General features: G+C 30.0%; 3 protein-coding genes across 4 annotated transcripts in view; 2 read left to right on the forward strand and 1 right to left on the reverse strand.

Moving 5' to 3' along the window:
• Positions 1–1846: 1846 nt before the first annotated feature.
• The window catches only part of Corin (corin serine peptidase), a 237613-nt gene continuing 211728 nt past the window's right edge, over positions 1847–27731 (forward strand). For both annotated transcript variants that reach the window (XM_075312800.1, XM_075312801.1), the window contains exon 1: positions 1847–3103. The gene's annotated coding sequence lies outside the window, so the exon portion shown is untranslated. The remainder of the gene's footprint in view (positions 3104–27731) is intronic.
• Mad1 (Mitotic arrest-deficient 1) lies at positions 3293–7630 on the reverse strand. The gene is made up of 7 exons (XM_075312802.1): positions 7379–7630; positions 7170–7315; positions 6759–7106; positions 6505–6699; positions 5472–6440; positions 5007–5260; positions 3293–3771 (listed from the first exon to the last, which is right to left on the reverse strand). The coding sequence occupies exons 1-7, from the start codon at positions 7500–7502 to the stop codon at positions 3564–3566; spliced, it is 2244 nt and encodes a 747-aa protein (XP_075168917.1). The 5' UTR covers positions 7503–7630; the 3' UTR covers positions 3293–3563.
• On the forward strand, positions 12147–13722 carry Uba4 (Ubiquitin-like activating enzyme 4). The gene has a single exon (XM_075312803.1). It carries the CDS (start codon positions 12267–12269, stop codon positions 13596–13598), a length of 1332 nt encoding a protein of 443 aa, XP_075168918.1. The 5' UTR covers positions 12147–12266; the 3' UTR covers positions 13599–13722.

A 27731-nucleotide genomic window follows, 5' to 3' on the forward strand; every position in this document is an offset into this window, starting at 1 on the left:
ATTACACCACGAGGGTTGCACAATCCCGTCAAATAAGAGACAACCCTTATAAGCATAGAATTATGACAACCCTTATAAGCATAGAATTATGAAATATTTGAATAAATGTAGGAAAATGTAACAGCCGGCAGAAGTGCCCTTCTTCATAGCTGGTTACAACCATTTGCCATGATAAAGATCTTGGTGTTACACTATCTCTACGTTTTGTCTAAAATTTTATTTATATAGAAATTTTGTCAAAATTTTATTTTGTATAGAAAATTTTGTCAACAAAAAAATAATTATTATTTTATTTCTATAGAAAATATTGTCTAAAATATAGAAATACTATAGAATATTTTATCAAAATTTTATTTCTATAGAAACTTTTGTGAAAATTTTATTTGTATACAAAATTTTGTGAAAATTTTATTTCTATAGAATATTTGTCATATTTTTATTTCTATAGACAATTTTGTCTAAAATTTATTTCTATAGAAAATTTTGTTAAAAATTTATTTCTATAGAAAATTTTGTCAAAATTTTATTTGTATAGAAAATTTTGTCAAAATTTTATTTTTGTATAAATTTTGTCAACATTTTATTTCTATAGAAAATTTTGTCAAAATTTTATTTCTATAGAAAATTTTGTCAAAATTTTATTTCTATAGAAAATTTTGTCAAAATTTTATTTCTATAGAAAATTTTGTCAACATTTTATTTCTATAGAAAATTTTGTCAACATTTTATTTCTATAGAAAATTTTGTCAAAATTTTATTTCTATAGAAAATTTTGTCAAAATTTTATTTCTATAGAAAATTTTGTCAAAATTTTATTTCTATAGAAAATTTTGTCAAAATTTTATTTCTATAGAAAATTTTGTCAAAATTTTATTTCTATAGAAAATTTTGTCAAAATATTATTTCTATAGAAATTTTTGTCAAAATATTATTTCTATAGAAAATTTTGTCAAAATTTTATTTCTATAGAAAATGTTGTCTAAATTTTATTTCTATAGAAATTTTTGTCAAAATTTTGTTTCTATAGAAAGTTTTGTCAAAATTTTATTCTATAGATAATTTTGCCAACATTTTATTTCTATAGATAATTTTGTCAACACTTTATTTATATAGAAAATTTTGTCAAAATTTTATTTCTATAGAAAATTTTGTCAAAATTTTATTTTTGTATAAATTTTGTCAACATTTTATTTCTATAGAAAATTTTGTCAAAATTTTATTTCTATAGAAAATTTTGTCAAAATTTTATTTCTATAGAAAATTTTGTCAAAATTTTATTTCTATAGAAAATTTTGTCAAAATTTTATTTCTATAGAAAATTTTGTCAAAATTTTATTTCTATAGAAAATTTTGTCAAAATATTATTTCTATAGAAAATTTTGTCAAAATATTATTTCTATAAAAAATGTTGTCAAAATATTATTTCTATAGAAAATTTTGTCAAAATATTAATTCTATAGAAAATTTTGTCAAAATATTAATTCTATAGAAAATTTTGTCAAAATTTTATTTCTATAGAAAATTGTGTCAAAATTTTATTTCTATAGAAAATTTTGTCAAAAAGTTTATTTCTATAGAAAATTTTGACAAAATTTTATTTCTATAGAAAATTTTGTCAAAATTTTATTTCTATAGATAATTTTGTCAACTCTTTATTTATATAGAAAATTTTTTTCGAAATTTTATTTCTATAGAAAATTCTGTCAAATTTTTATTTCTATAGAAAATTTTTTCAAAATTTTATTTCTATAGAAAATTTTTTCAAAATTTTATTTTTATAGAAAATTTTGACAAAATTTTATTTTTATAGAAAATTTTGACAAAATTTTATTTTTATAGAAAATTTTATTTCGATTATTAATTTTGTTCGGCTTGAGGTCAATATAGAGAAATTTATAATTTTCGAGGTTTATACAGCAATTGCTATTCTCGAGTCAACCAAATATATCTCGACTGCAGCAGCTAGAGTATTGTAATTGTGTGCTTCTTAATAATAATAAAATAAGACAAAAAAAAAAAACAGAATATCGTATAGAAAAAATATTTTTCATTGTTACTGTTGCTCTCAACTCATTGACAAACAGAAATCATTCTCAAAAATTTATATATAAATGCAAAATTCTCATTTATATACAATACGAATAGCTTCAATAGGGCACACTCTTTTTCAACAATCAGACGAGGCGATTGTGTGATTAGAGCGGTAGAAATGTACATAGTAATATCCATAAGATTTTCGAAAGAATTTCTCTTGGTTTTGGTTTTATTACACGGGTCAGTTTGATAAGATTGAATATGGTAAACATTTGTGAATGACATAAATAAAATTATCCAAAATAAAATTGCATTCGAGAGATGAATGAAATTGGTAGATAAATAAATCTCTTTAATGGACCAATGAATACAAAAACCCAAGTAAATAAACGCAAAGAAAATTCTATAATTCCTTCTATAATCACATGGTTGTGGCAAGACAAACAAACCAGCCGTAAGAAATGTCGTAGTTGTGTGCCCCCTTCTTAAGTTGATACACCCCCCCCCCCCCCGAAAGAATAACAATAATGCCGCCTGCTACAAGTAAAAATAAAAATAATAAGCGATAACCCTCGCGCGCGCTAATTCTTTCGTTTTTGGGAGGAAATATACAAAAAAGAAAACAAAAACAACAGTCCATCTAAAAGCTATACAAAATAAATACAAAAGTTGGATAAAACAGTGTATTAGTGCTTTATAATTTACGAAAAATTGTTCTTGTTGTTGACCATTGCATTTGATGGAACAATTAAAATATGTGTATGGCGTTAAATTTTCGAAAACAAATATAAAATTTAGTATAAGAGTTTTTTCAATTTCAAAAAAATATTGCGTATCGTCAGAAACAATATTTATTTGAGCCACTACAGAAAATTATAATAAAAAAAAAAAAAACAATTTAAAAATAGTCCAAAAGAAGATATAAAAAAAAAAACGAATTTCAATGCAATAAAATAAAGACAAAAAATTTGAGAAATTTCCAAATGTACATAAACAAATCAAATTTACCCCATCCAATACCGGCAAAGAGAGAGACAGAGAGCGAGAGATTTAGGATTTTCACTTTGGGGTAAGTGGCAATTTAAGTCAACAATATAGGGATTAAAAATTCTTAAGAATTTTGTTGCTTATCATATTTTTATATTTATATTTATAGTATTAATTTTTTGTTTTGGGGACATTAAATATTAAACTCACATATAGTATATTTAAATATGAGTTTAAGAAACTACAACTAAATCTGCACAATATACAAAGATTTACTAACATAGTATGATCGATGGATTTTTATTTAGAGTTATGTGTTATGATTATAATTATGATTATTTTATGTTTTTTTTTTTTTCACTGATTATTCATTTTATCCATAGTCGTATAAAGGAGGCCAATAATCCTCATGAGAACCTTCAACAAAAAGGTACTCAAAAACCATACAAAACGACTTTCCTTAAGAACCGATTGTGCTTCTCACGCATCAACGACCACAAGAACAATTGGTCTCTTTTTGTAGTTGTGGATGGGCATTGCTATTAAGATATTGTTATCGTTGTTCTTTGAAACAAATCCAAAGTTAAAGCACTTAAAAATGCTGGCAGCGATTTATTGCCCACCAGTTGGCTTTCAATTAAGGGCTTAAGCGTTGCAGAGTATGGAGTCTCTAACATGTCCAGCATATTGGATTCATTTAGGCGGAAATTCAAATAATCATTCTCATTCTCGGCATACATGCTGGAAATTCTAAAAGAAAAACGAGAAATATACAAAAAAAAAACTTTCAATTAATAACAGGATAACTTTGATAAGAGACTACTCTCCCGTTAGTCGTGGGTGGTCCGATGATTATTTAGCCAAACAGTTTAATGCAATATATAGGGATTGTAATCAGAATAAACCAGTTATATATGGTCGAAAATTAGGCCATGATGAATCATATGTACCCTCTGTCGTGGATTACGCACAAAGTTTTAATAAAGTTATTTCAAATTTCATTTACGCCAAGAGGCTCGGTAAGTCAAATCTCGGGGATCGGTTTATGTGGGGCTATATATAATAATGGACCCATATGGACCAATTTTATATAAAATTTATACTATAATAATAATGACAAATTTTATATAAAATTCATATTAAGATCACGTACCAAATTTCAATCAGATCGCATGAAATTTACCCCTCCAAGAGGCTCGGGAAGTAAATGTGGGGGATCGGCTTATGTGGGGGCTATATATAATAATGGACCTATATGGACCCATTTTTGCATGGTTGTTAAAGACTAAGGCTGCAATTTGCTTCTCCAAGAGGCTCGGGAAGTCAAACCTCGGGGGTCGGTTAATGTGGAGGCTATATATAATTATGAACCGTTTTCAGTGGTCATATACTAACATCATGTACCTAATATCTCCACCGGATTGGATGCAATTTGCTCTTCTAAGATCTTCCGGAAGTCAAATCTCAAGGTAGATTTAAATGGGGGCTATACCTAAAAGTGGTCCGATATGGCCCATATGCAATACCTACTACCAACTAGTTGTGCCAAGTTTCAAGACGAAAGCTTGCTTCCTTCAAAAGGTAGTGTGATTTCAGCCCACGGACAGACATCGCTAGATCAACTGAGAATTTCTCCACGAAATATTCCAAAAGGAATGACAATGTTAGTATACACCCCATCCTAAGTGGAGGGTATAAAAATGGACATGTTCAATATTCGAAAAATAAATTGAAAAAATTGATTTCCAGACAGACCCCAATGTCCTGGTTTACGAATACGCAAAACGCAAATTTTGAATTGCCAATAAATCGTCAACTTGAAAAATTGATTTTTGATCGGCATTTCGACTTTGTCCAATTTTTGATGTGTTCAACCCATATAGACCAATTTGTTTGATGGTTGCTTAAGGGTAAATACCCACAACATGCACAGAATTTCAAGCTCATCGGGTGATAAAATAAGCCTTGAGGCTTACGTTACTTACTTATAATTCGTATTGGCGCCCACTCGATCGATTCTATAACCAAAGAGCATGTAGACAACTTCACGAAATTCCATGCTTGCTGACTTATAGCACTCCTTCATTTTCTTCATTTTTGAATTCATCGATTCCAACTCGGTACGTAGCTGATTAATTTCCTTGATATTCATAGTCATGTTGGTGGTCTCGTTAAGACGAGCCTGTGTAACTTCATTGTCTTCCTCGAGTTTTTTGTTTTTACGTTTTAAACGTTCAATCTGGAGGCAAAGAAAAAATAAGATTTTGTATTAAATCAAGTTGGACTGGATAGATCCGTCCATATGAAAATATAACCTAGAAGAATATGAATGGATCAATAGTTAGCATGCCTGCTTTGCATACCAAGGATCATGAGTTCACAGGTGCAGTTTGGTGCTTAATTTTTATAGAATAAATTTAAATTTAATTTTTTATGGAATAAATTCTTACCTCAGCTTGTAACTTCTCCATCATGTTCTCAGCAGTTTCATATGCCTCATTGGCCAGATTCATTTTCAAATGTACCACTTTATATTTATCGACATTAAAGTCACCCTTTAGACAACGATGTTCCAATTCCAACTCCAATTCCTCTTTACGTCTTCGCAGGCGCTCATTTTCCATACGTAATGTATCCAATTCTTTTTTGAAATGCTCATATCCAGCGGCATTTATATCTACACTCATATTAACACCACTATGATCATTTGCTCCGTGATCTGTTGTGTTTGCCGCCGACTTGGTGCTGTTTAACTCTTTTTCAAAACTAGCACACATTTCCTTGTAACCCGTTAGGGTTTTCTCCAACATTTCTATACGATTTTTCAATTGGCTTTCGGTGGATGATAAATCTGGACCATTTGGATTCGATATGGTAAGATCTTTTTCAAAATTCTCCAACAATTGTTTGTAGCAATCGCGCTCTTTGGAGACCAATAGCAATTTCTTTTGGACACGATCTTTGAATGTCTTGTGACGTTTTAGGGCCACATTCAATTCTTCCAGATTCTTACTGTAGATTTCACATTTCTGTTTATAATCCAATAATTCCGATTCCAAACATTTCGATTCAGATGCTTTTGTTCCCTTTTCACTTGCCAGAAGGACATCATTTTTCAACAATTCCTCAATGCGAGCTCTCAATGCCAATGGGCTGACTAGCATGTTTGTTGAACAATGATCTTGAGCAATTTTTGTCCATTCTTTGATTTCGTCCTGGGCATGTTTCAATTGTACTTGTAATGTCACCACCTCTGATCGAGCGCCTTCCTCTTTTTCTAGGCGTGAGCGTAAGTCGTAGACCTGCTCTTCCAGCAGCAGCTTATTACCCAATAAATCTTGTAAATGTTTATTATTGGAGCGTAGACGTTCCAATTCCTTATCCATATTGGGAATACTTAATAAGCGATCTTGGGATTTCTATGCCAGAAAAGAAAACAAGTATTTAGTACAAAAAAATCCCAAAAATGTAATTTGTACTTACCTTGGTTATTTCTTTCCAATCTTCGTAGGAAGCAATTTCGAATTCCAATTCTTTGATCTTTTGATTGGCACTCTCGTGATCTTGATTGAGCTTTTCGTATTGCAATTTTAGGTCCTCATAGCCAGAGGCCCTCATTCGGAAATCATCCAATTGGTGTCTCAAAGACTCCAATTCATCACAACTCAACTCCAATTCCTGCAGATGAAAGTCGAAATAATAAAATCTTCCATGACCTTTGCCCTAATTCTACAAACCAGCTCAATCTTTTCCGAATGTCTTTTATACTCGCTCAATTCGTTGGCCATACTATTCTGTATCAACCGGGCATTTTCTTCGATATCATGCTTGGCACGTTGTAGTTTCATAATCATGTCTTCATAGCTATGTTTTTGCTGTTGCAGCTCATTTTGAACCTTCAATGCTTCTTGCTTGGCAGAATATTCTCGCTTTCTTAAGGTTTGCATATGCTTTTCCAAGTCCTGGATTTTGGTGGAGGAAAAATCACATTGCTTCTTCAATTCGGTTACCCGGCTTTCATACAATGTTTCCGACTCCTGGCGCAATTTATGGAGGCGGTCAATTTCTTGTTTAAATTTAGAAACCTGCAAATTGTCAATTTTCATTGTCTATCCTTTATAAAGTGTCACTTCACCGGTTTCACTCACCCTGCTTCTTGCCTCTATTAAATCCGCTTTTATACGTCTAGTTTCCCAAGGACTAGGTGGCACTGCTGCACTTGTATTCAGGGAAGCATTGCTAAGATTTATCGAATTGTCTTCAAAACTTTGAGAAAAACGTCGCTTTTTTGGTACTGTGGACAATATAAATGTATCAATTTTCATTAGATTTTCTGTATTCTAATTAACAGACTTACTTGTACCGGAATCATTGAACGAGTCAGACAAGTTTTCGAAACTTAATTTCTTCGGTGCCGAATGTGTTACAGAATCATTGAATCTCGCCAAAATTTTATCCAAACTTGTTTTAATTTCTTCCATTTTGCGAATAAATCTTAATAATATGTGATTGTATGAATTGATATTGTAAAAACGGAATTTATTAAACGAAGTAAACGATGAAAGCACGCCGAAACAGCAAATATACAAATGAAATGAAATTGTTTGCAAAAAGGTTTGGTGTTGCCAGATCGATGTTTATATGCACCATGAAGTGTTGCATTTTATTAAAATTATGGGCACTCTCTAAATTAATTCGTAAAGCTAGTTTGACATGTAAATTTTCGATACACTTAAAGACTGAGTGCTGTGGACAAAAGAAGAATTCTGATATGTTAGAGCATCAAAAGAGATACTATAGCATGAGCTTTATTATGCTAATATTTAAGTGTACCCTGATTGGTACTATATCCAAACCAGGCATGAAATCGAAAGGTTTAAATCCTTATAGATTTTAGAAGATTTTCATTAGCGAAATATCAGCAAGCCCGTTGGTGATTGAAAAAAAATTCTCTTTCAAAATCCATTACCCTGCCATTTCGCTTTTTTGTAACCCATTGGTAATTTTCATTGTATAAGTATGTGCACATAGGCCTTTATTTGTGTTAATCATCATTCATCATAAAGACGAAACAATTTGATAAAAAAGAATGGAACTCAATTGTTTACTCCCATCTTAACTTAAATTGTCCCAATGTTTTCTTTTCCAATTTTCAAACGAAAAATATATGTTAAACCCGCCCATGATCGAAATCTCCACATTTTTCCAATCTGAACACTTTTAAAGAGATTTTAGTAAAACTTCGAGCCTAATGCGCCGTACAGACTATAAGTTATTCCGAACGAAATGTCTGTGTTTGCAAAGAATCTTATACGGCGTTCTCACCAAGCATGTTTTGGGGTTTGAAATGTTTTCCCTTTATAAGCATTTCAAAACGAGTCGTTTTCCCCATATAAAAAATGTAGTACAAAACATAAGTTTTCCTCAAAAACATGTCAATTTTATTATGTGAACCCACCTAATTTGGAATATACCCCGAATAACATAACCTTTTCAAAATATTGAAATAAGTTTCATAGAAAAAAAGGAACCCAATAAACACAAACATTTGAAAAATGCTAAATTTCAACAATTTTTCAAACATTTTTTCAAAGGATTAGGGTAATATTCAAGTTGAGAAATTGTTGAGAAAATCGCGTTCTCAACAAAAAACAGACATTACCCTCAACAGTGAAATTCAACACATTAGCAATAATATCTCAAGTGTTATCCTCAAATTGAAATGCATCGCTACTCAATAATTTGTCAAACAATTTTCTATGCGAGTCAAATTCAAAATTAACATCGTTGCAAATACTTTTCAACCTAAATTTGTATGAATGATATCCCCACTTCAAATTGAAAGTCAAAGCCAAAATTCTATGAATTTTGTATAATTTATTCATTTTCATCAAAATAAAATATATAATAATACACTACACTGCATAATACACTACAATACCAATTGATAAATATTGATCTTATTAAACATATCAACAAATAAGAACAAAAAAAAAAACAAACAACAAAACTTTAAATATCTTAAACATTATTAGTAAACACTTTTGCATTTATAATTCGATTTCCTTCCTTTTGGTGTCATAAACCAGCATTAAAATTTATTAACCTGCGGTCAATTTGAAATTAGGAACGTACTGGACCGCGTGTTAGAATTGATTTTCAGCAGAAGGAATTCACAAAATATCCATTTTAAACAGATGATAGGATAGGTAGGATAGGTAGTTCCAGAAGTTGTTGATTTCAACAATTTGTTGTTTTTAACAATTTTAGTTGGTTGCACTTGTAATGTTTCTGGAAACTTTTTCTTGTCGATAAGCCACTCATTTTTCATTGGTCAGCTTCTTAATGTTTGCAAGAATGTAGCATCCAAAGATTTTAGTTTTCTGCAAAGAGATTTAAATTTAGTGACTTCTCTGAAGTGTTGATTTAATTTTTCATATTGACGTACCAATTATTATAAACTTTTTGAAGCAGTTCCAGTTAATTGTCCACCAGCTTTTTAATGTTTTCAAGAACCATCCATAAGAATCCATAATTTTAGTTTTCTGCAAAGAGATATACATTTAGTGACTTCCTTAAAGTTTTATTTCATTTTTTATTTTCACTTACCTATTTTTATAAACTATTTGGTTATTTGTCTAAAATTTTCCATTTTTTTAATTTCTTGCAATTGACCACGAACTTCGTTGCACAAATAAGTATTGAAAACCACATGGTTTTTTCGTTGCATTTTAGGGTAGTGTTTTGTCAAAGTTTTCTCATATTATCTTCAACACCTTTTCAAAGATTTCGCCAACATTTTGGCAAATTGGAAGTAATTCGCAAAACAATTTGAAGATGTATTGAAGATGAGCTATTTCAAGTCAAGTTGAATTTATGTTGAAAATTATATTTACCCTCAAACTGAAAAGTTGTTGCATTTGAAAAACGCTCATCCTGTGTTTATTGGGAATAAACAAAGGCTTTGAAGAACATGGACATGTGCAAATAACTTTAAAAAAAAAATCCCCTTTACGCTCGCGGTAATTATTTGAACATACGTTGCATATATGTTAATTTCGAGTAAAGGTGAGTATTAAGTTCGAGTTTAACCGCTAAAATCGTCATTTTTTTCACTAAAGTGAAAACTAAATCAGTAAAAATATGCATAAAATTATACATTTTTGTTTCAGATTTCATTATAACTTGATGGGGAATAACCCAAAGCAAATTTTCACAAAGTTTGTTTCCTTAAAATGGATTATTAAAGAAAAGTAATCGTGAAAAAATGACGATTTTAGCGGCTAAACTCGAACTTAATACCCACCTTAAATGTGAATTTCTAGTTTCCATGGTAACTGTCAAACTAAAACATCTCAACTCGGTGTGATCGGTGAAATGTTTTGGAAAAACAAATGAGGAAAACTAGTCTGTGGGAACATAGCATTACTGTGCGGCCAATCGCTACGAATTGTCGGCGATGACTAAATAATCGACAAATGTGTTATCGATCCCATAAACAAGCAGCAATATCGATTATGTCTTCGAGTATAACTTATAATCTAGCCAACATGAAAATCCAAAATGAATAATACTCCAAATTTCCTTAAAATTACATAGAAAAGTTACAGTAATTTTCTTTTAGATTTTACCTGCAAAAAACGAAACACATCATATTATATCAGAAACGAACGTTTCATTCACTGAAATTCAATTGTAATTATGCCATTATATACCATAAATATTTCTTATGGTGTTTTCTTTTCTGAAAAAAGAGCTTTGCCTCAATTTTATCTGAACAGAATGCGCATTTGTCGTTTGTCTGCCATGCTGAAAATGCTCGCAGTTTGCCTCTACGCTCTATTTTCACAACAGAATTCGAAGCGTTTTCGCATTTTTAGCTCCGTTCGAGAACCCGATAATTTTTGATAATTATTACAAATTTTTACTGGAAGTCGTTCGTTTACACCAAAACGCCAGCAAAAGAGAGCCGGAGAGAGACTACATTTGACAGTTATGAGATAGAGAAATTGCAAGTTTTTGCTAGAAATTTTTTTCCCAGTAAAATTTTGCAAACCATAGGATACGTTGCCAGCTGGTTATTGATAACAAACAAGGTACCAACACAATGTACATGCTCGGCAACTACGATTGGAAGTTAAATATACAGGATTCGTTTTTTATTTTCAATGTTTTAGCAGCTGAAATTTTCAATGTGCAAATAGTTACTGGATACCGTTCGTGTACTTTTCAGCAATTTTAAGCAAAGAGTGTAAAATACACTCTTACACTCTTGCTAGTTTTTACTGGAAAAGTACGCGAACAGACCTTTTGTCTGTTTTTTAGAAAAGAACCGAAAAAAGTACATTATCCGGCCAAAATGCAAAAAAAGTTCGCATTATTTACAAGAAAAGAAAACATCATTAATCAATTGATCCAAAAAATAACTGCGGATACACGCTGGTTTTCGACACGGAAAGCGAATATAGTACGCATCTATAGAGAAGAAATTGTGATCTCTACATTTGTTTCATTTTTCTTGTTGCTCGAATCAAATTCTAGACACAAATGTTTTAAGAAACATTTTCACTGTCCTCAATAATTATAAGCAAATTGTCGCCTATTAAAAAACATTGGGTTGCGAAAGAAGCTTTTAGCTCCGTTAGAGAACCCGATGATTTTTGATTCTTATCACAATTTTTACTGGTAGTCATTCGTTTACTCCAAAAAGCCAGCAAAAGAGAGTCAGAGAGAGAGTTCAATTTTGACATTTGACAAATAGAGAAGTTACATGTTTTTGTTTGAGAGTTTTTCGCAGTAAAAACTTGTAAAAGTTAGTATAAAATTACTAGCTGTTTTAATCATTAACAACTCATAAAGGCAAAATATATCGGAGGGAATTAAAGGTATAGCAAAATATGAAAATGTTCATTGTTTTAATTAATTTAAACGCTATAAGTTTGTACTGTATGCCGTTCGCGTATATTTCTGCTAATTTTAGTAAAGAGAGTAAAATCCGTTTTTACAATCTTGCAAGTTTTTATTACTGAATATTTTTTACTGGAAAAGTACGCAAACAGACCTATTATTACCATGTCGAACAACTTTCTCAAACACGACATTCAAAAGCATATGGCCACACTGCATTAAACATCCCTGTCGCGTATGTTTTGGAATACTCGCTTATCAGATGATTTATTAGACAATGCAATTGGTGTGATTATAAACGCAATATAATCTCTCTGCAATTCTTCATTAACTAAAAGATGGCGTCGGATACAGCAATAACAGAGGAAATTTCCCAGCTTCGTCGAGAAATACAAAATCTACGTGAGGTTTGTGCCGCTAAAGAGAAACGTCTGTTTGCATTAGAAACGCAACAGCAACAATTAAGGACTGGATGCAATGAGAACATCTTGAACAATGATGATATCGCTCGGTATAGTCGTCAATTGATTTTACCCAATTTTGGAGTTAAGGGTCAAATCAAGCTTAAACAGACTGCATTTCTAATAGTAGGAATGGGTGGCTTGGGATGTCCAGCATCCCAATATTTACTAGCTGCTGGATGCGGGCGTTTAGGCTTGGTCGATTATGATGACGTTGAACGAAGTAACTTCCATAGGCAAACATTACACACCGAAGTAAACATTGGAATGCCAAAAGTGGAATCGGCCAAATTGTCTCTGCAACAAATAAATCCCCACTGCCACATTGATTGTCATCGCCTGCTGTTGAACAGTGAAAATGCTTTGGAAATTCTTAGGCAATACGATGTAATATTGGATTGCACGGATAATGTGGCTACTCGTTATTTACTTAATGATGCCTGTGTAATGTTGAACAAACCTTTGGTTTCGGGTAGTGCCTTACAAATGGATGGACAATTGACGGTGTATAATTATGGTGAAAACAGTCCTTGTTATAGATGCTTATTCCCAGTACCACCACCTCCGGACACAGTTACAAATTGTGGTGATGGGGGAGTATTAGGGGCGGTGACAGGTGTAATTGGATCACTTCAAGCTTTGGAAGCTGTTAAGGTAGCTCTTGGCGGATTGGGGGGAGAAGTTATGGCTGGACGTTTGTTGATATTCGATGGAGCTCGTTGTCAATTCCGTAATATACGTTTACGCGCTAAACGGGCAGATTGTGATGTTTGCTCTCCAAATCCCATGATCAACCACCTCATCGATTATGAACAATTTTGCGGTATGCATGCATCTGACAAAAACACAGCTTTGAATGTCCTAACATCTGATCAACGTTTAGAAGTGGAAGATTATCGTGATATATTGGCCCAAACTAATCATATATTAATGGATGTCAGACAACCCGCAGAATTTGAAATTTGCCACATACCAAAGTCTGAAAATGTCCCCTTGAAGACGATTCTGAACGATGAATATTTAAAGCGATTCGAAGAACAATTGAAAGATGAACAAATGGGCATTGTGCTGGTATGTCGTCGTGGTAATGATTCACAGCTTGCTGCTCAACACATAATCAATAAGTTTCCCCAGCGTACTATATTTGATCTGAAAGGTGGTCTCCATGCCTGGCATTATAAAATCGATAAGAACTTTCCAATTTACTAGGAGGCGAAATATACAATGTAATGTGCTTTATTTGTAGTTGTATGTATACGTTTATATATAAACCGAATATGTATGTATGTACAGTGATAAAAGTATAAAATAAATCAATTAAGATGAGAGCTAACCCCTGGAAAATTTTATATCTATGTATATAGCAATTGGTATGGGTTATACTTTGGTGTCTGGGGAGGGATCATGTGGTTTGAAATGAGATGTAGTAACAAAATTGCTGCTAGCAGATCGAAGTTATACACTGAGCCATTTTGTTTTCTGATATAGTCTCATTTTAAGTCGATAGAGGGAGCCAACGTGGTGAATAGTTTGAATGCCACCAATACGATGATTTTTCCGGGGTGGTTTTAGAGATTGTAATGAAAATCAAAAAGGCGAAATATTCACTTTTTGACTTTTTCAAACTTAAAACAAAAACTCGATTTTAAATTCAAATCCGACGTTTTCGTTAAAAGTTCTTTAGTCAATTTTGTGTGCTATTAAAAGTCGATCAGGCCAACATCAAAGTTCGATTAGACTCTATGTCCCAATTTTAAAAAGAACTCATTTTGGAAATTACAAAGGGCAGACTTCGACCTTGTGTATGGTGATTCTTCTCCTTCGAAGGAGAAAAGGTTTCAATGTGGCCTTAGATGGCGATTGCCAAAATTGGTTTTAATGTGCCCAGAAACGGCTACCATCTAAGATAAGGTGACAAAAGGGGGTCACCGTGGCCGTCCAACATTGCCTCTCAAAAATGTTGGTATCATTTCTTAGTTTTATGAAGCTTCTCTAAGTTGTATCAGAAGTGCATTGTTCTGACTGGGCTATAGGAAGTAGGTCCATTGAGCTATACATGATATTTTTTTTTTGCATTTTTTAAAACAATTCATTATGAAGATATAACAATATAATATTGCGCCCCAGCGCCCTTTGGGCATTGTTAGGAGCGAGTTGGCAAATAAACAATGTTATACTAAAGTTTTATAAAAAATGAGATCGAATTACAGATAATTAGGATTTTAATATATTAATTCAAAAATATTAATTACAAAAGAAGCATTCTGGTGTTGTTAAGCAGTAGTATCTTTGCATTGCGCTTGAATTGTGATATACTCGATAAATTCTTTAAATCTTCAGGTAGGTGATTGAATTCAGCACAGCCATTGTGCTCTATTCTCTGTTTTGTTATTTCAAGGCGACATCGTTTTACTCTTAAATTTGATCTATGACGTGTATTAAATAATGATTGGTTTACAATAAATTCAAAAGACCTTGGTACAAAATTGTTAACTGATTTAAACATGAATGTAATTAGTTGCATTTTATATAATCCATAAATAGGTAGGATTCCTTTACAAACTTCCTCATATGATGTTATAGTAGAAAACTCACGAGGGAGATTATTTACGATTTTCAGTGCTTTGTTTTGAACTCTTTGAAGTGATTTTAACGAGGAATTTTGTTTATAGCCTTATATCATAGGCAAGTAATTGAAATGGCTGTGAATTAGTGCATTATAGAGAAGCATCTTTGTTTTTTCATCAAATTTATGTCTATATTTGTGCAAAATACCAATCGCAGAAGCCACCTTCGCCTTTATATGTTGTATATGGAGATTCCATGTTAAATTGTATGTAAAATGCATTCCCGGATATTTCAAGGAATTACATTCAGAGATCTGTACGTCTCCCACATTGATGTAAAAGGGTTGAACACTCAGGGTGCAATGAGGTCGAAAACGAATTACCTTAGTTTTATTCTGATTAAGGACAAGTTTGTTCAACCTAAAGAATTCTTGGATTTTTTCAGAATCTTCTTCCATTTGTGATTTAAGTATAACAGTGTGATTGTAATGATAAAATAGCGAAATGTCATCAGCATACATAATTAATTTCCCATTTAACTTAAGATTTGCGATGTCATTCAAATATATAGTAAATAGCAGAGGCCCAAGAACACTACCTTGAGGTACTCCGTGCTCAACATTTCCGATTTGACTTTTAATGCCGTCTAATTCCACATACTGTTTCCTGTTACGTAAAAAATTCTTCAACAATACAATTGTTCTTCTGTGTAATCCATAGTATGAAAGTTTGTCCAAGAGGATATCATGTTCAACCAAATCAAAGGCTTTTGACAAATCAAAGAATATCGCACCTACACCACCATAGTTATTATCCAATCCATTACAAATTAAATTTACAACATATGCAACGGCATCACTGGTTCCAATGGACTTCTTGAAACCAAATTGCAGATTATCTAATTGAATCGTCTCATCCAAATATTCTATTAGCTGTTTGTACATAATCTTTTCAAATACTTTATCAATCAAAGGCAGCACTGATATAGGTCGAAACTGGTTCGTCATACAGGAATCTTTACATTTTGGTATACCTATGTACCAACAATGTCATTGAATATTTCCATTAATCGAGAGCTTAATAAATCTTTGCCTTTTAACATGATCTTAGTTGTTATGCCGTCATGGCCAGGACTCTTATTAGATGGTAGACTTTCTATTACTTCCATAACTTCCATATCACTTATATTGCTAAAAGAAAACGTATAGTTACACTGAATAAGTGTACCAAGTTTATTACAGTAATCATCGTAGTACTGGGGAATAAGTTCCTTTAATTCTTTAGGTACACTCAAGAAGTATCTGTTTAATGATGGTTTTAATACACGGTTACCACAGTTGGTAGAATTCTACCAAAAAATGGTAGATTTTTTTACTGTTCGGTAGATTGGTAGAATTCTTGATGTTTTGGTAGATTTTGCAAAATATTCCTCAACAAATGTTCTATACAAATATAAAATTTCGACAAAGTTTTCTATAGAAATAAAATCTTGACAAAATTTTCTATAGAAATAAAATTTTGACAAATCTTTCTATAGAAATAAAATTTTGACAAATCTTTCTATAGAAATAAAATTTTGACAAAATTTTCTATAGAAATAAAATTTTGACAAAATTTTCTATAGAAATAAAATTTTGACAAAATTTTCTATAGAAATAAAATTTTGACAAAATTTTCTATAGAAATAAAATTTTGACAAAATTTTCTATAGAAATAAAATTTTGAGAAAATTTTATATACAAATAAAATTTTGAAAAAAAAAATTATATAGAAATAAATAATTACAAAATTTTATATAGAAATACAATTCTGACAAAATGTTCTATAGAAATAAAATTTTGTAAAGAATTAAAATTTTGGAAAAACTTTGTAAAGAAATAAAATTTTGGAAAAACCTTATAAAGAAAAGAAATTGCTACAAAATTTTCTATAGAAATACAATTTTGGAAATATTTTCTATAGGCCTAAAATTTTGACAAAATTTTCTATGGAATAAGATTTAGACAAAATTATCTAAGGAAATAAAATTTGGACAAAATTGTCCATAGAAATAAAATTTTGGAAAAATTTTGTGAAGAAATAAAATTTTGAAAAACTTTGTAAAGAAATAAAATTTTTATAAAATTTTATATAGAAATAAAATTTTGACAAAATTTTCTATAGAAATAAAATTCTGACAACATTTTCTATAAAAATAAAATTTTGGCAAAATTTTCTGTAGAAATAAAATTTTGACAAATCTTTCTATAGAAATAAAATTTTGGAAAACTTTGTAAAGAAATAAAATTTTTACAAAATTTTATATAGAAATAAAATTTTGACAAAATTTTCTGTAGAAATAAAATTCTGACAACATTTTCTATAGAAATAAAATTCTGACAAAATTTTCTATAGAAATAAAATTTTGACAAATCTTTCTATAGAAATAAAATTTTGACAAAATTTTCTATGGAAATAAAATTTGGACAAAATTTTCTATAGAAATAAAATTTTGTAAAAATTTTGTAAAGAAATAAAATTTTGGAAAACTTTGTAAAGAAATAAAATTTTGACATAATTTTCTATAGAAATAAAATTTTGGCAAAATTTTTTTATAGAAATATAAAAGAACAAATAAATTTTTGACAAAAATTTCGATAGCAAAAAAATTTTAACTAAATTTTATATAGAAATAAAATTTAAAGAAAATTTTCTATAGAAATAAAATTTTGGCAAAAATTTTCTATAGAAATAAAATTTTGGCAAAAATTTTCTATAGAAATAAAATTTCGACGAAATTTTCTATAGAAATATAGAAATTTTGGCAAAATTTTCTAACCAAATAATATTTTGGCCAAATTTTCTATAAAAATAAAAATTTGGCAAAAATTTCTATATACTAATATTTTGGCAAATTGGTTTTTATAGAAATAAAATTTTGACAAAATTTTCTATAGAAATAAAATTTGACAACATTTTGACAAAAGTTACTATAGAAATAAAATTGTGACAAAAATTTCTATAGAAATAAAATTTTGACAAAATTTTCTAACCAAATAAAATGTTGGCCAAATTTTCTATAAAAATAAAAATTTGGCAAAAATGTCTACATAAATAATATATTAGGAAATTGTTTTTACAGAACTAAAATAAAATTTGGCAAAAATTTCTATATACATAATATTTGGGAAAATTGTTTTTGATAGGAAGACAATTTTGACAAAATTTTCTATAAAAATAAAATTTTGACAAAATTTTCTATAAAAATAAAATTTTGACAAAATTTTCTATAAAAATAAAATTTTGACAAAATTTTCTATAGAAATATAATTTGACAAAATTTTGTATAGAAATAAAATTTTGACAAAATTTTCTATAGAAATAAAATTTGCAATGGAACATTTTAAATTTTTTGGTCTTGAGGTTATTGTCTCCCATCGGGATTGTTCTTCGAATACATTGAAACAGTGTTTTGTTTATCATTTTTGTGGCAAGAAGCGAGAAAGTCAAAATAAATTGAATCACTCTCCTTTTAACACCATGAATTATGGGTCAACGTTAAAATTGTTTATGATTTCATTAGAGAAACACCATTGAATGACTTTGTACGCACACACACACACATACACATTTAACCACACTTATGCATGACCAAGGATATGAGACAAGACATGTAGCCCGAATATATGTATGGTATGACACGAAGCCAGAGTAATAAGTGTCATTATAAATTCCTTTTTTATAACTTGATTTTCCAAAATATCAACAAGCCATAACCACATACACTTAAATTTTATTAAGAATACGGTCTTGGTATACAAGTTTGGGCGAAACAATGTTTTTAGAGGAGACCGGATTTTTGGGACTAAAGAAAAAAATCTAAATTAAATTGTTTTCTTAGGACTTTGTATCTTTTGTTAGTTTATGTCCTTGTCCACACTCTTTCCTCTAACCTAAATGCATACGGCATTAAGGTCGTGGGGAATTGTTAGGATGTATGATAATACTGTACTCAAGAGAATTTAAATGAATTCATGAAAGTGACAATTAAGAGACTTCTTTGCTTGGTATTGATTAAAATCAAAAAACTTCAGCATTCACGAATCGATTACTGACTTCTTCATAGCTTCCATGGAAGTACGTACTCTACAAAAAAGGAAAGGAGCAACATTTTTGAAATTTTGTGAAGGATTTAGGTTTTATCAATACACTTAATCGGATGATGTTTAAATAATTTTTACCTTTTCTGAACCATTGTTCAATTTCGATTTCTCGAGGTCTTTTAAATGGTCTCGGGTGGTGGCTATGACCTCCTTATTTGGCGTTTTTAAGTTTGGAAATAAAAATTAGTCCAGGTCTAGAGAGAATTCGTTGGATTCGACTGATACTAAGAGAGAGAGAGAGAGAGACCTCCCACGGCAGTCTAGAGTAGTTTTTGCCCAATTAAAATTAGGTAAGAGCAGACGGCCCAATCCCTACCTACACACAAAAAAAAAATTTCTGGTTCAATCACGAAATTAATTGATCCAATTAATTTTTTAATTGAAATGTCTTCAATCACAGAAATGATAGTATCAATTAAAAAATTAATTGAAGGTCAATTAAAAAATTAATTGAAGGTCAATTAAAAAATTAATTGAAGGTCAATTAAAAAATTAATTGATCCAATTAAAAAATTAATTGATACTATTAATTTTTGTGATTGATTTTTGTTTCAATTAAAAAATTTGTTGAATCAATTAAATTTTTAATTGAATATTTTTTAAAACTCAATTACAATTTTAATTGGAAAAATTTTCATGAAATTTTTTTCTGTGTATAAGTGATTGATAGGAGTGTAGTTGACGGGTGTACCTTCTGCAATCCAGGGCCACGTTATACGCTTTACCTTTTTGGCTAGGCCAGCTAAAACTACCAGACTCACTACCACCAGATCACTCTGGAAATTTTGTCAAAATTTCTTTGTTGTAGGTAATTTCGTTAAAAATGCATTTCTTATGGAAATTTTGTAAATAATTCATTTCATTGAAAAATTTTGTCAAAATTTTAATTCATTTGGGAAAAATTGTGAAAATTTAATTTCTTTGAGAAATTTTGTCCAAATTTCTGTTCAAAATTTCATTTCTCTAGGAACTTTTTCAAAATTTTATTTCTTTGGACATTTTATTAAAATTTCTTTGCTATTAGAAATTTTGTCAAAATTTCTTGGCTATGAGAAATTTTGTCAAAATTTCTTTGCTATAGAAAATTTTGCTGTAGGAAAATTTTGACAAAACTTCATATCTCCAGAATATCTTTTCAGAAATGAATTTCTTAAGGAAATTTTGTCAGAATTTCATTGCTATTTTTTATCAAAACTTCTTTGTTATACAAAATTTTGTCAACAGTTAAATTCATTTTGGAAAAAATTGTAAAAATTTAATTTCTATGAGAAATTTTGTTAACATTTCTTTCCTATAAGAACAACACTTTTTTCTATATAAAATTTCTTTGGTATAGGAAATTTTGTTATAACTTCTTTGTTGTAGGAAATTTTGTCAGAAATTTATTTCTTATGGAAATTTGTAAATTTCTCATTTTATTGAGAAATTTTGTCAAACATAAAATTCATTTGAGAAAAAAATTAAAAATTTAATTTCTTTGAGAAATGTTGTCAAAATTTCTTTCCTACAAGAAATTTTGTCAAAATTTCTTTAGTATAGGAAATTTCATTTCTCTAGCAAATTTTTTCAAAAATTTATTTCTTTGGAAATTCTATCAAATTTCTTTGCTATAGAAGATTTATTAACATTTTTTCTATATAAAATTTTATAAAAATTTCTTTGCTATTAGAAATCTTGTCAAAATTTATTTGTTGTAGGAAATTTCGTCAGAAATTCATTTATTATGGAAATTTTGTAAATAATTCATTTCATTATGAAATTTCGTCCAAATTTAAAGTCATTTGGGTGAAAAAATTGTGAAAATTTAATTTCTTTGAGCATATTTGTCAAAATTTCTTTAGTATACGAAATTTTGTTAAAATTTAATTTCTATATGAAATTTTGTCCGAAATTTATTTCTGTTTTCTTTTTAATTTCTTTGCTATAGAAGTTTTTATCAACATTTTTTCTATATGAAATTTTATAAAAAAAATCTTTGTTATTGGCATTTTTTCAGAAATTTCACCAGCATTACTGAGAGGCGATAAACTGGTCTCTGAAAAACTTTTTGGTGTTCGGCCGAAACTGGGATTCAATCCAAGACCCTTTGTATGCAAGGCAGGCATGCTAAGGATCATTGCACTACGATGACTTATCGTTGCTATGGCTTGCCTTAAATATTTGAGTTTTAGTTTTTCTCTACTGTTTATTGAAAATTCCACTTTGATCTTTGTATTGCGAGAAGCAAACGGTTGAAGACTTTGTGTTTTACTTTTCTTGCATTTGTGGGCTTATATTGAAAATCAAACTCCACCAAGAATACATTGTGGAAATCCACTATAAAACTCTTCACTACAGTCAATAGATATGATAGGCAAGGATAACTGATTTGGGTGACATATGTATATATAATATATATAAGGCAGTCAATTTAATCTCACGAAGGATAAGGACATTTCCAGAACATGACAAATACATACGTGAAACAAATTGCAAACAATATTTGTGTATAATGACAGTAAAATTGTAGAGATTTGTTTGTTTCAAACAGCAAACTAATAGTATTAGTAAATCTTCTCTTCTCTCATCTTCTCTCTGATGGCACTCTTCTCTATTAAGTTCTTCTACACGCATTTACTTAAGCCTCTCCTTTAAATTCCGGGTATACTTGTTATGCATTACCAAAGATTAAAATTTCCAGGGATTTGTTTTATGGCGTTTTTCTGCCATATTTTTTAAAAACATAAATTACGTTTTTTTTTTTTCATTGTAATACCAACAATGAAATGGGGCAACCGTTGTCAAAAAATCGCATAACTTAAAATTTATGTTAGTGTCCTATAACTTTTGTTCACCTTTTGTATATGGATAAAAGCAGCAGTATACCAATGTGATTAAAGACCAGATGAGAGATAGCGGTGAGCAAAAGTATCCAAGATAATGAGAAAGAGAGGGAGAGAGAGTGGCAGAGCAAGGTGACAAACCTATAAAAAATAATACTAACACAAGTGAAAAGCAACACACAGCTGTGGGGCTTTGTAGATTTAATTTCTGAAACTAAAGCTTAGTTGACAACTTGCTGACATCAACGAAGACAAAAAAAAAGAGGGAGTAAAAGGTTTTAATTACAATTCTTAGAATTATTATTATATACTACTGTTATAAAGCCAAGAAAAACACTCAACTTAGACATCACACACAAACCTGGTGAGTTTATAGCAAGCGTATCTCTCCGAATTGTTGCATTGACAGAGTATGAAGAGGGGAGCGAATAATTTCACAATTTTAAATTAAATAACTGTCAACGTGATATTAATCCAGGGGCCAGTGAAATCCGTACAATTTTCCTAAGAAGAATAGAAACAAACTTTAATTATATATAATTAGGAAGCAGACATTGAAAGAGAGTAAAAGAAGAAACAAAACTGTATCTATTGCTAAAAGTAAGAAATAAGAAAATCCATTTTAGTAGAGTAGGGAATAATTGATACGCTATTCCTTAACTTTCTAAGAGGAACATAGGGCCTATAAAGTTTATATCATACTAAAAGCGAGCTCCGGTAGTATTTTTTTTTTTGGTATTGCCATCTTGCATGGAAATATTGCGAAATTCTTGCATATTGCTAAGTACTTAACAAGGCAACTATGACTATAAGAAGTATCACCCCTATTATATATAATGGAGAGAAGTGTGCTTTAAAGTTTCATGCCAACTCAGTTTATTGTAAATCTTTCTAGTAATCGTTGTTTTTTTCCTTTCATTACCTGGGAGCAGTGTTACCAGTCCCCAAAATCCCCAATTAAAATTAAATTCCTCACAAAAATCCTCAATAAATTTTAGACTAGTTTTTATGAAAAATAATAAAATAGGCTCTGCTATAGCAAATCGGTAAAAATTTAAAAATTATTTAAACAGAATGAATGACTTAAATTCCTACTTCAATGTAGAATTCTATAAATATTATTCATTTATTTATAAATTTATTACAAGATTAAAAACATAATAAATTATGTAAAAAATATAAAAAAAAAGATTAGATGCTAACAACAAATGTTTTTGGTCTAATTTAAAAATTAAATTATATTATATTAATTTATTAAATTTTTTTCATACCAGCTTTAGAGCTGCAATAAGATCAAGTTTTCGAAATAGAAACCAGGAAACCGGAAATTCCCCACCAAATCGCCAAATCCCCATCCACGGAAAAAATATCCCCAATTTGGGGAAAATCCCCAATACTGGCAACACTGCCTAGGAAGTGATAGCGTTTCTTATAGCTGATAGGAGAAATTCCACCCAAGCACTTTATTGTTTAATGGTGGAATTGGTTTATCCAAAATATATTCAGTAACATTTTTATTTAAAAATTCTAAATTCTATGTTCTACATTTTGCAAGATTTTACTGGGAAAACATCTCTAATAGGAGTACTAGTAATTTCTCTATTTACCAATGGTCAAATGGTCTCCGTTCGTCTTTTTTACGACTTCTAGCTAAAATGTTGTGATAATTATCAAAAATTAATGGGTACGCGAAAAATCGACATTTCCTATTTTTTAGTAAAAAAACCGGCAAAATTTTGATAAAAGGGCTGAATTAATTTAATTTAATTTTTAATTTATTTATTTTCATATGTAACTAAGCCTTACAAAGGCCTTATACAGTTACTTAAATCAACATTTTAAGTAGCAGCCCTGAGTGTATTTTAAATATAATGTTATATTCTGAGAGGATTTTCTTCTCTCTCTCTCTCTCTCTCTCTCTCTCTTTTACTACTAGTAAAGAAAGATCATATGGAAACAACAACAAAACAAACATTTGCTATAGGACTTTTCAGTGCAACACATTAATAAAAAAAAGGAAACTTTCACTAACAAACAATTTTTAATAACAAATAATTTTTAATAATATGAAACCTATATGCTTTACACCTTGGTTGTTAAATTTATTATGCTCCAAATCATATGATGAAGGGTATAATAACAACACTTTATAATAACGGTAGATTGCAAAAGAAGAAGAAGATGAAAACCTTAGTTTGCAATCGTTATGATTTGCTTGACTCTTGTGTAATTGAGCCAAGCAATCTAATTTTGGCTATTGTTGTTTTTAGTTTGGTATTCGTGTATTTGTTATTGTTGAAATAATAAATACATCTATTAGTTTTGTTGATTTACAGATCATAGACTGAGTGCTCTAAGGAAAACAGTCAATGAAAAGGTTGAATGATGAATTGCTGCTCATTTTTCAATGTCTAAATAGGAGCAGTAAAGGTTATGGTGCCAACAAATGGTGTCAATGATGCTGATACTTTTACCTCCGTGTAAGAGTTAGTCATAAATAAATTTTCGATTATATCACTAAAGGACTTTATAGAGATGTCTGGAAGATGTCCTGCGTCCTGTATAATATGACCGTGAAGAATTGATATTAAGTATTGTTCTCTGACATAAACTGAATGGTAATGTCTTTTTGTTAAATAATAAATAAAAGAAAAATTTTCTATAGAAATAAAATTTTAAGAAAATTTTCAATAGAAATAAAATTTTGAGATAATTTTCTATAAAAATAAAATTTTGAGAAAATTTTCTATAGAAATACAATTGTGACGAAATTTTTATAGAATTAAACATTTTGACAAAATTTTCTATAAAAATAAAATTTTGAGAACAATTTCTATAAAAATAACATTTTGACAAAATTTTCTATAGAAATCAAATTTTGACAAAATTTTCTATAGAAATCAAATTTTTACAAAATTTTCTATAGAAATAAAATTTTGACAAACTTTTCTATAGAAATAAAATTTTCATAAAATTTTCTATAGAATTAAAATTTTGACGAAATTTTCTAAAGAATTAAAATGTTGACAAAATTTTCTAAAAAAATACAATTTTGAAAAAATTTTCTATAGAAATACAATTTTGAGAAAATTTTCTATAGAAATAAAATTTTGAGAAAATTTTCTATAGAAATAAAATTTTGAGAAAATTTTCTATAGAAATAAAATTTTGACAAAATTTTCTATAGAAATAAAATTATGATAAAGTTTTCTATAGAATTAAAATTTTTGACAAAAATTTCTAAAGAATTAAAATTTGGACAAAATTTTCTAAAGAAATACAATTTTGAAATAATTTTCTATAGAATTAACATTTTGACAAAATTTTCTAAAGAAATACAATTTTGAAATCTATATATATAAAATTCAAATTATGTTTGTTTATTTGTTTGTTTGTTTGTTTGTTTATTTGTATGTTCCGGGTTGGCGCGAAAACGGCTGAACCGATTTACTTGAAACTTTCAGAGATCGTGGGGGGCACTCATGTGCTGAAAATAGGGTACCTCATTTTTTGACATATGGTCGCGGAGAGGAACCTCCCCTTTGTCCGACTTTTTGAAAATTAAACCAAACTTGACCGATTTGCACGAAGTTTTCAGGGATAGTAGGGGGTGATCCCTAGACAAAGATTCGCAATTTTTTTTCGAAATTTGATCGGGAGGGGGTACCTCCCCTTAAGCGACTTTTTGTTTGTTTGTATGGTCCGAGTTTGCTACGAAACGGCTGAACCGATTTACTTGAAACTTTCAGAGATCGTAGGGGGCGTTCATGTGGTGAAAATAGGGTACCTCATTTTTTGACACCTGGTCGCGGAGGGGGACCTCCCCTTTGTCGGACTTTTTGAAATTTGGACCAAAGTTGACCGATTTGCTTGAAATTTTCATTGAAGGTTGGGGTTGGCAGCTAGACAAAGATCCGCTACTTTATATTTCGATATTTGGTGGCGGAGGGGGACCTCCCCTTTGTTCGACATTTTTTAAAGTACAGTGAAAAAACTAAAATTCTCTAAATTATCTAAATTATCAACCCCTTGGCCCGACTTTTTTTTAAAGTACAGTGAAAACAAAACTAAATTCCCCCGACTGAAATTTTACGGAAAAAATGGGCGAGGTTATGAAATTTATATCAGGTTTCTGATTTTTTAATAAAAACAAAGGGGCATAGGGGGACATCGGCTTCTCTTAAGTACATACAGAGAAACAATTAAATTTTACCGAGTTACTTGAAATTTACAGAGGAGCGGGGAGAGGTTACGATATTAATAGTTGATACCTGACTTTGTGATATTTGGACGGGAGAGAGGCCGCCCCTTTAGGCTTATAATTCCGATATCAGGTCGGTGTGGAGTGAAGGTGGGGAGAGGGTTCCCTTTTGTCCGTTTTTTTTTTTTTTTTCTTAAATTGAAAGTAGAGGGTTGTCCATAAATGGGAACTCGGTACATAATTTTATGATTTTTGCACAGGCTTCTGCCAGACTTCTTTTTAGTAACGAACTTAAATTTACATGAAATTCGCAGTCAACATAGAGGGTTAATGTGGTAAACTTTTTTACTACTTTTGCTTTTTCCGATTTATTGGATGGGAAACAGTAATTCTTTGTATGTTATTATAATATAGTGCTTAATTTTGAGGAGAAGGATACCTTTCAAACAAACCACACTTAAAATTCTCAAGAAATATAGAAGATTGTCCAACTACTTGAATACAGAACATTATTTAAAAAATTTGGAGGAAAGTGTACACCCTCTCCCAGAAATTTATTAAGACGAACCGTTTTACATATGAATATCCTCCGTATTTTCGAATTTGTTTTCAGCACGAAGGATATGGTTGACTAAGTTAACGCAAATTGGTCCTACAAATATGCTTCGGAATGCGCAGCGAAGCGGGCCGGGTTACGCTAGTTTTCTATAGAATTAACATTTTGACAAAATTTTCTAAAGAAATACAATTTTGAAATAATTTTCTATAGAATTAACATTTTGACAAAATTTTCTAAAGAAATACAATTTTGAAAAAAAATTCTATAGAAATAAAATGTTGACAAAATTTTCTATAGAAATAAATTTTTGAGAAAATTTTCTATAAAAATAAAATTTTGACAAAATTTGCTATAGAAATAAAATTTTGACAAAATTCTATTGATATACAATTTTCCAAAATAAGTTTTTTGGTAAAATTTTCTCCAAAGTTTGGTAGATTATTTTTGGCTCGAGTGGCAACCCTGATATAGCTCCCATACATATCTTTCGCCCGATTTGCACTCATATGTTATACTCCGATTTACGGCACAGAGAGTAGAATTAACCTTCTTACGTTGCATGCTACATTTGGTATATCTCCCATATATATCCTTCGCCCGAGTTACACTCATAAAAAAATAGGTCTCATGGGATAAGACAAAATATTTATCCACCCACCATCTACCCTCTCATGATAGAATTGTGGATCTTCATAAAAAAGGAAATAAATTGTCCTTTTTTTTAATACTTTTGGTTCTGCTAAGAAATTTCAATTCTTTGAAGAGAAATTCCAAATGTCACTTGTCTGTTTTAAAGGATAAATCAAAAATGTACATGAGTTTGGTTAGCATCAAATGCCTTTCAATCATTGATATGGGATATGACATAGAAGTATGAAACACTCAATTTACTTGGGATGTTTTATATGAGGACGAGGAGCAAAACATTCTTCCACATTTCTCATAGCCCTCATCAAGCAGTCAGATAAAAAACCATGAATTCCATGAAAAACAATTTAATTTGCGTGTGTGTTTGAGTGGTTCACACATTCACACCTATTTGAAAAAAAGG

Source organism: Haematobia irritans, chromosome 5, assembly GCF_050003625.1.
Source record: "Haematobia irritans isolate KBUSLIRL chromosome 5, ASM5000362v1, whole genome shotgun sequence".
In the NCBI taxonomy this organism is placed as follows: domain Eukaryota; kingdom Metazoa; phylum Arthropoda; class Insecta; order Diptera; family Muscidae; genus Haematobia; species Haematobia irritans.

Excerpts from the sequence above, each read along its gene's own strand:
- Mad1 (XM_075312802.1), bottom strand. The coding sequence starts at position 7,502 with ATGGAAGAAATTAAAACAAGTTTGGATAAAATTTTGGCGAGATTCAAT. Across the intron at positions 5,261-5,471 it reads TGGAGAAGTTACAAGCTGAG|ATTGAACGTTTAAAACGTAA; the intron begins GTAAGAATTTAT and ends CTTTGCCTCCAG. Across the intron at positions 3,772-5,006 it reads GGCGCCAATACGAATTATAA|AATTTCCAGCATGTATGCCG; the intron begins GTAAGTAACGTA and ends TTTTTCTTTTAG.
- Uba4 (XM_075312803.1), top strand. The coding sequence starts at position 12,267 with ATGGCGTCGGATACAGCAATAACAGAGGAAATTTCCCAGCTTCGTCGA.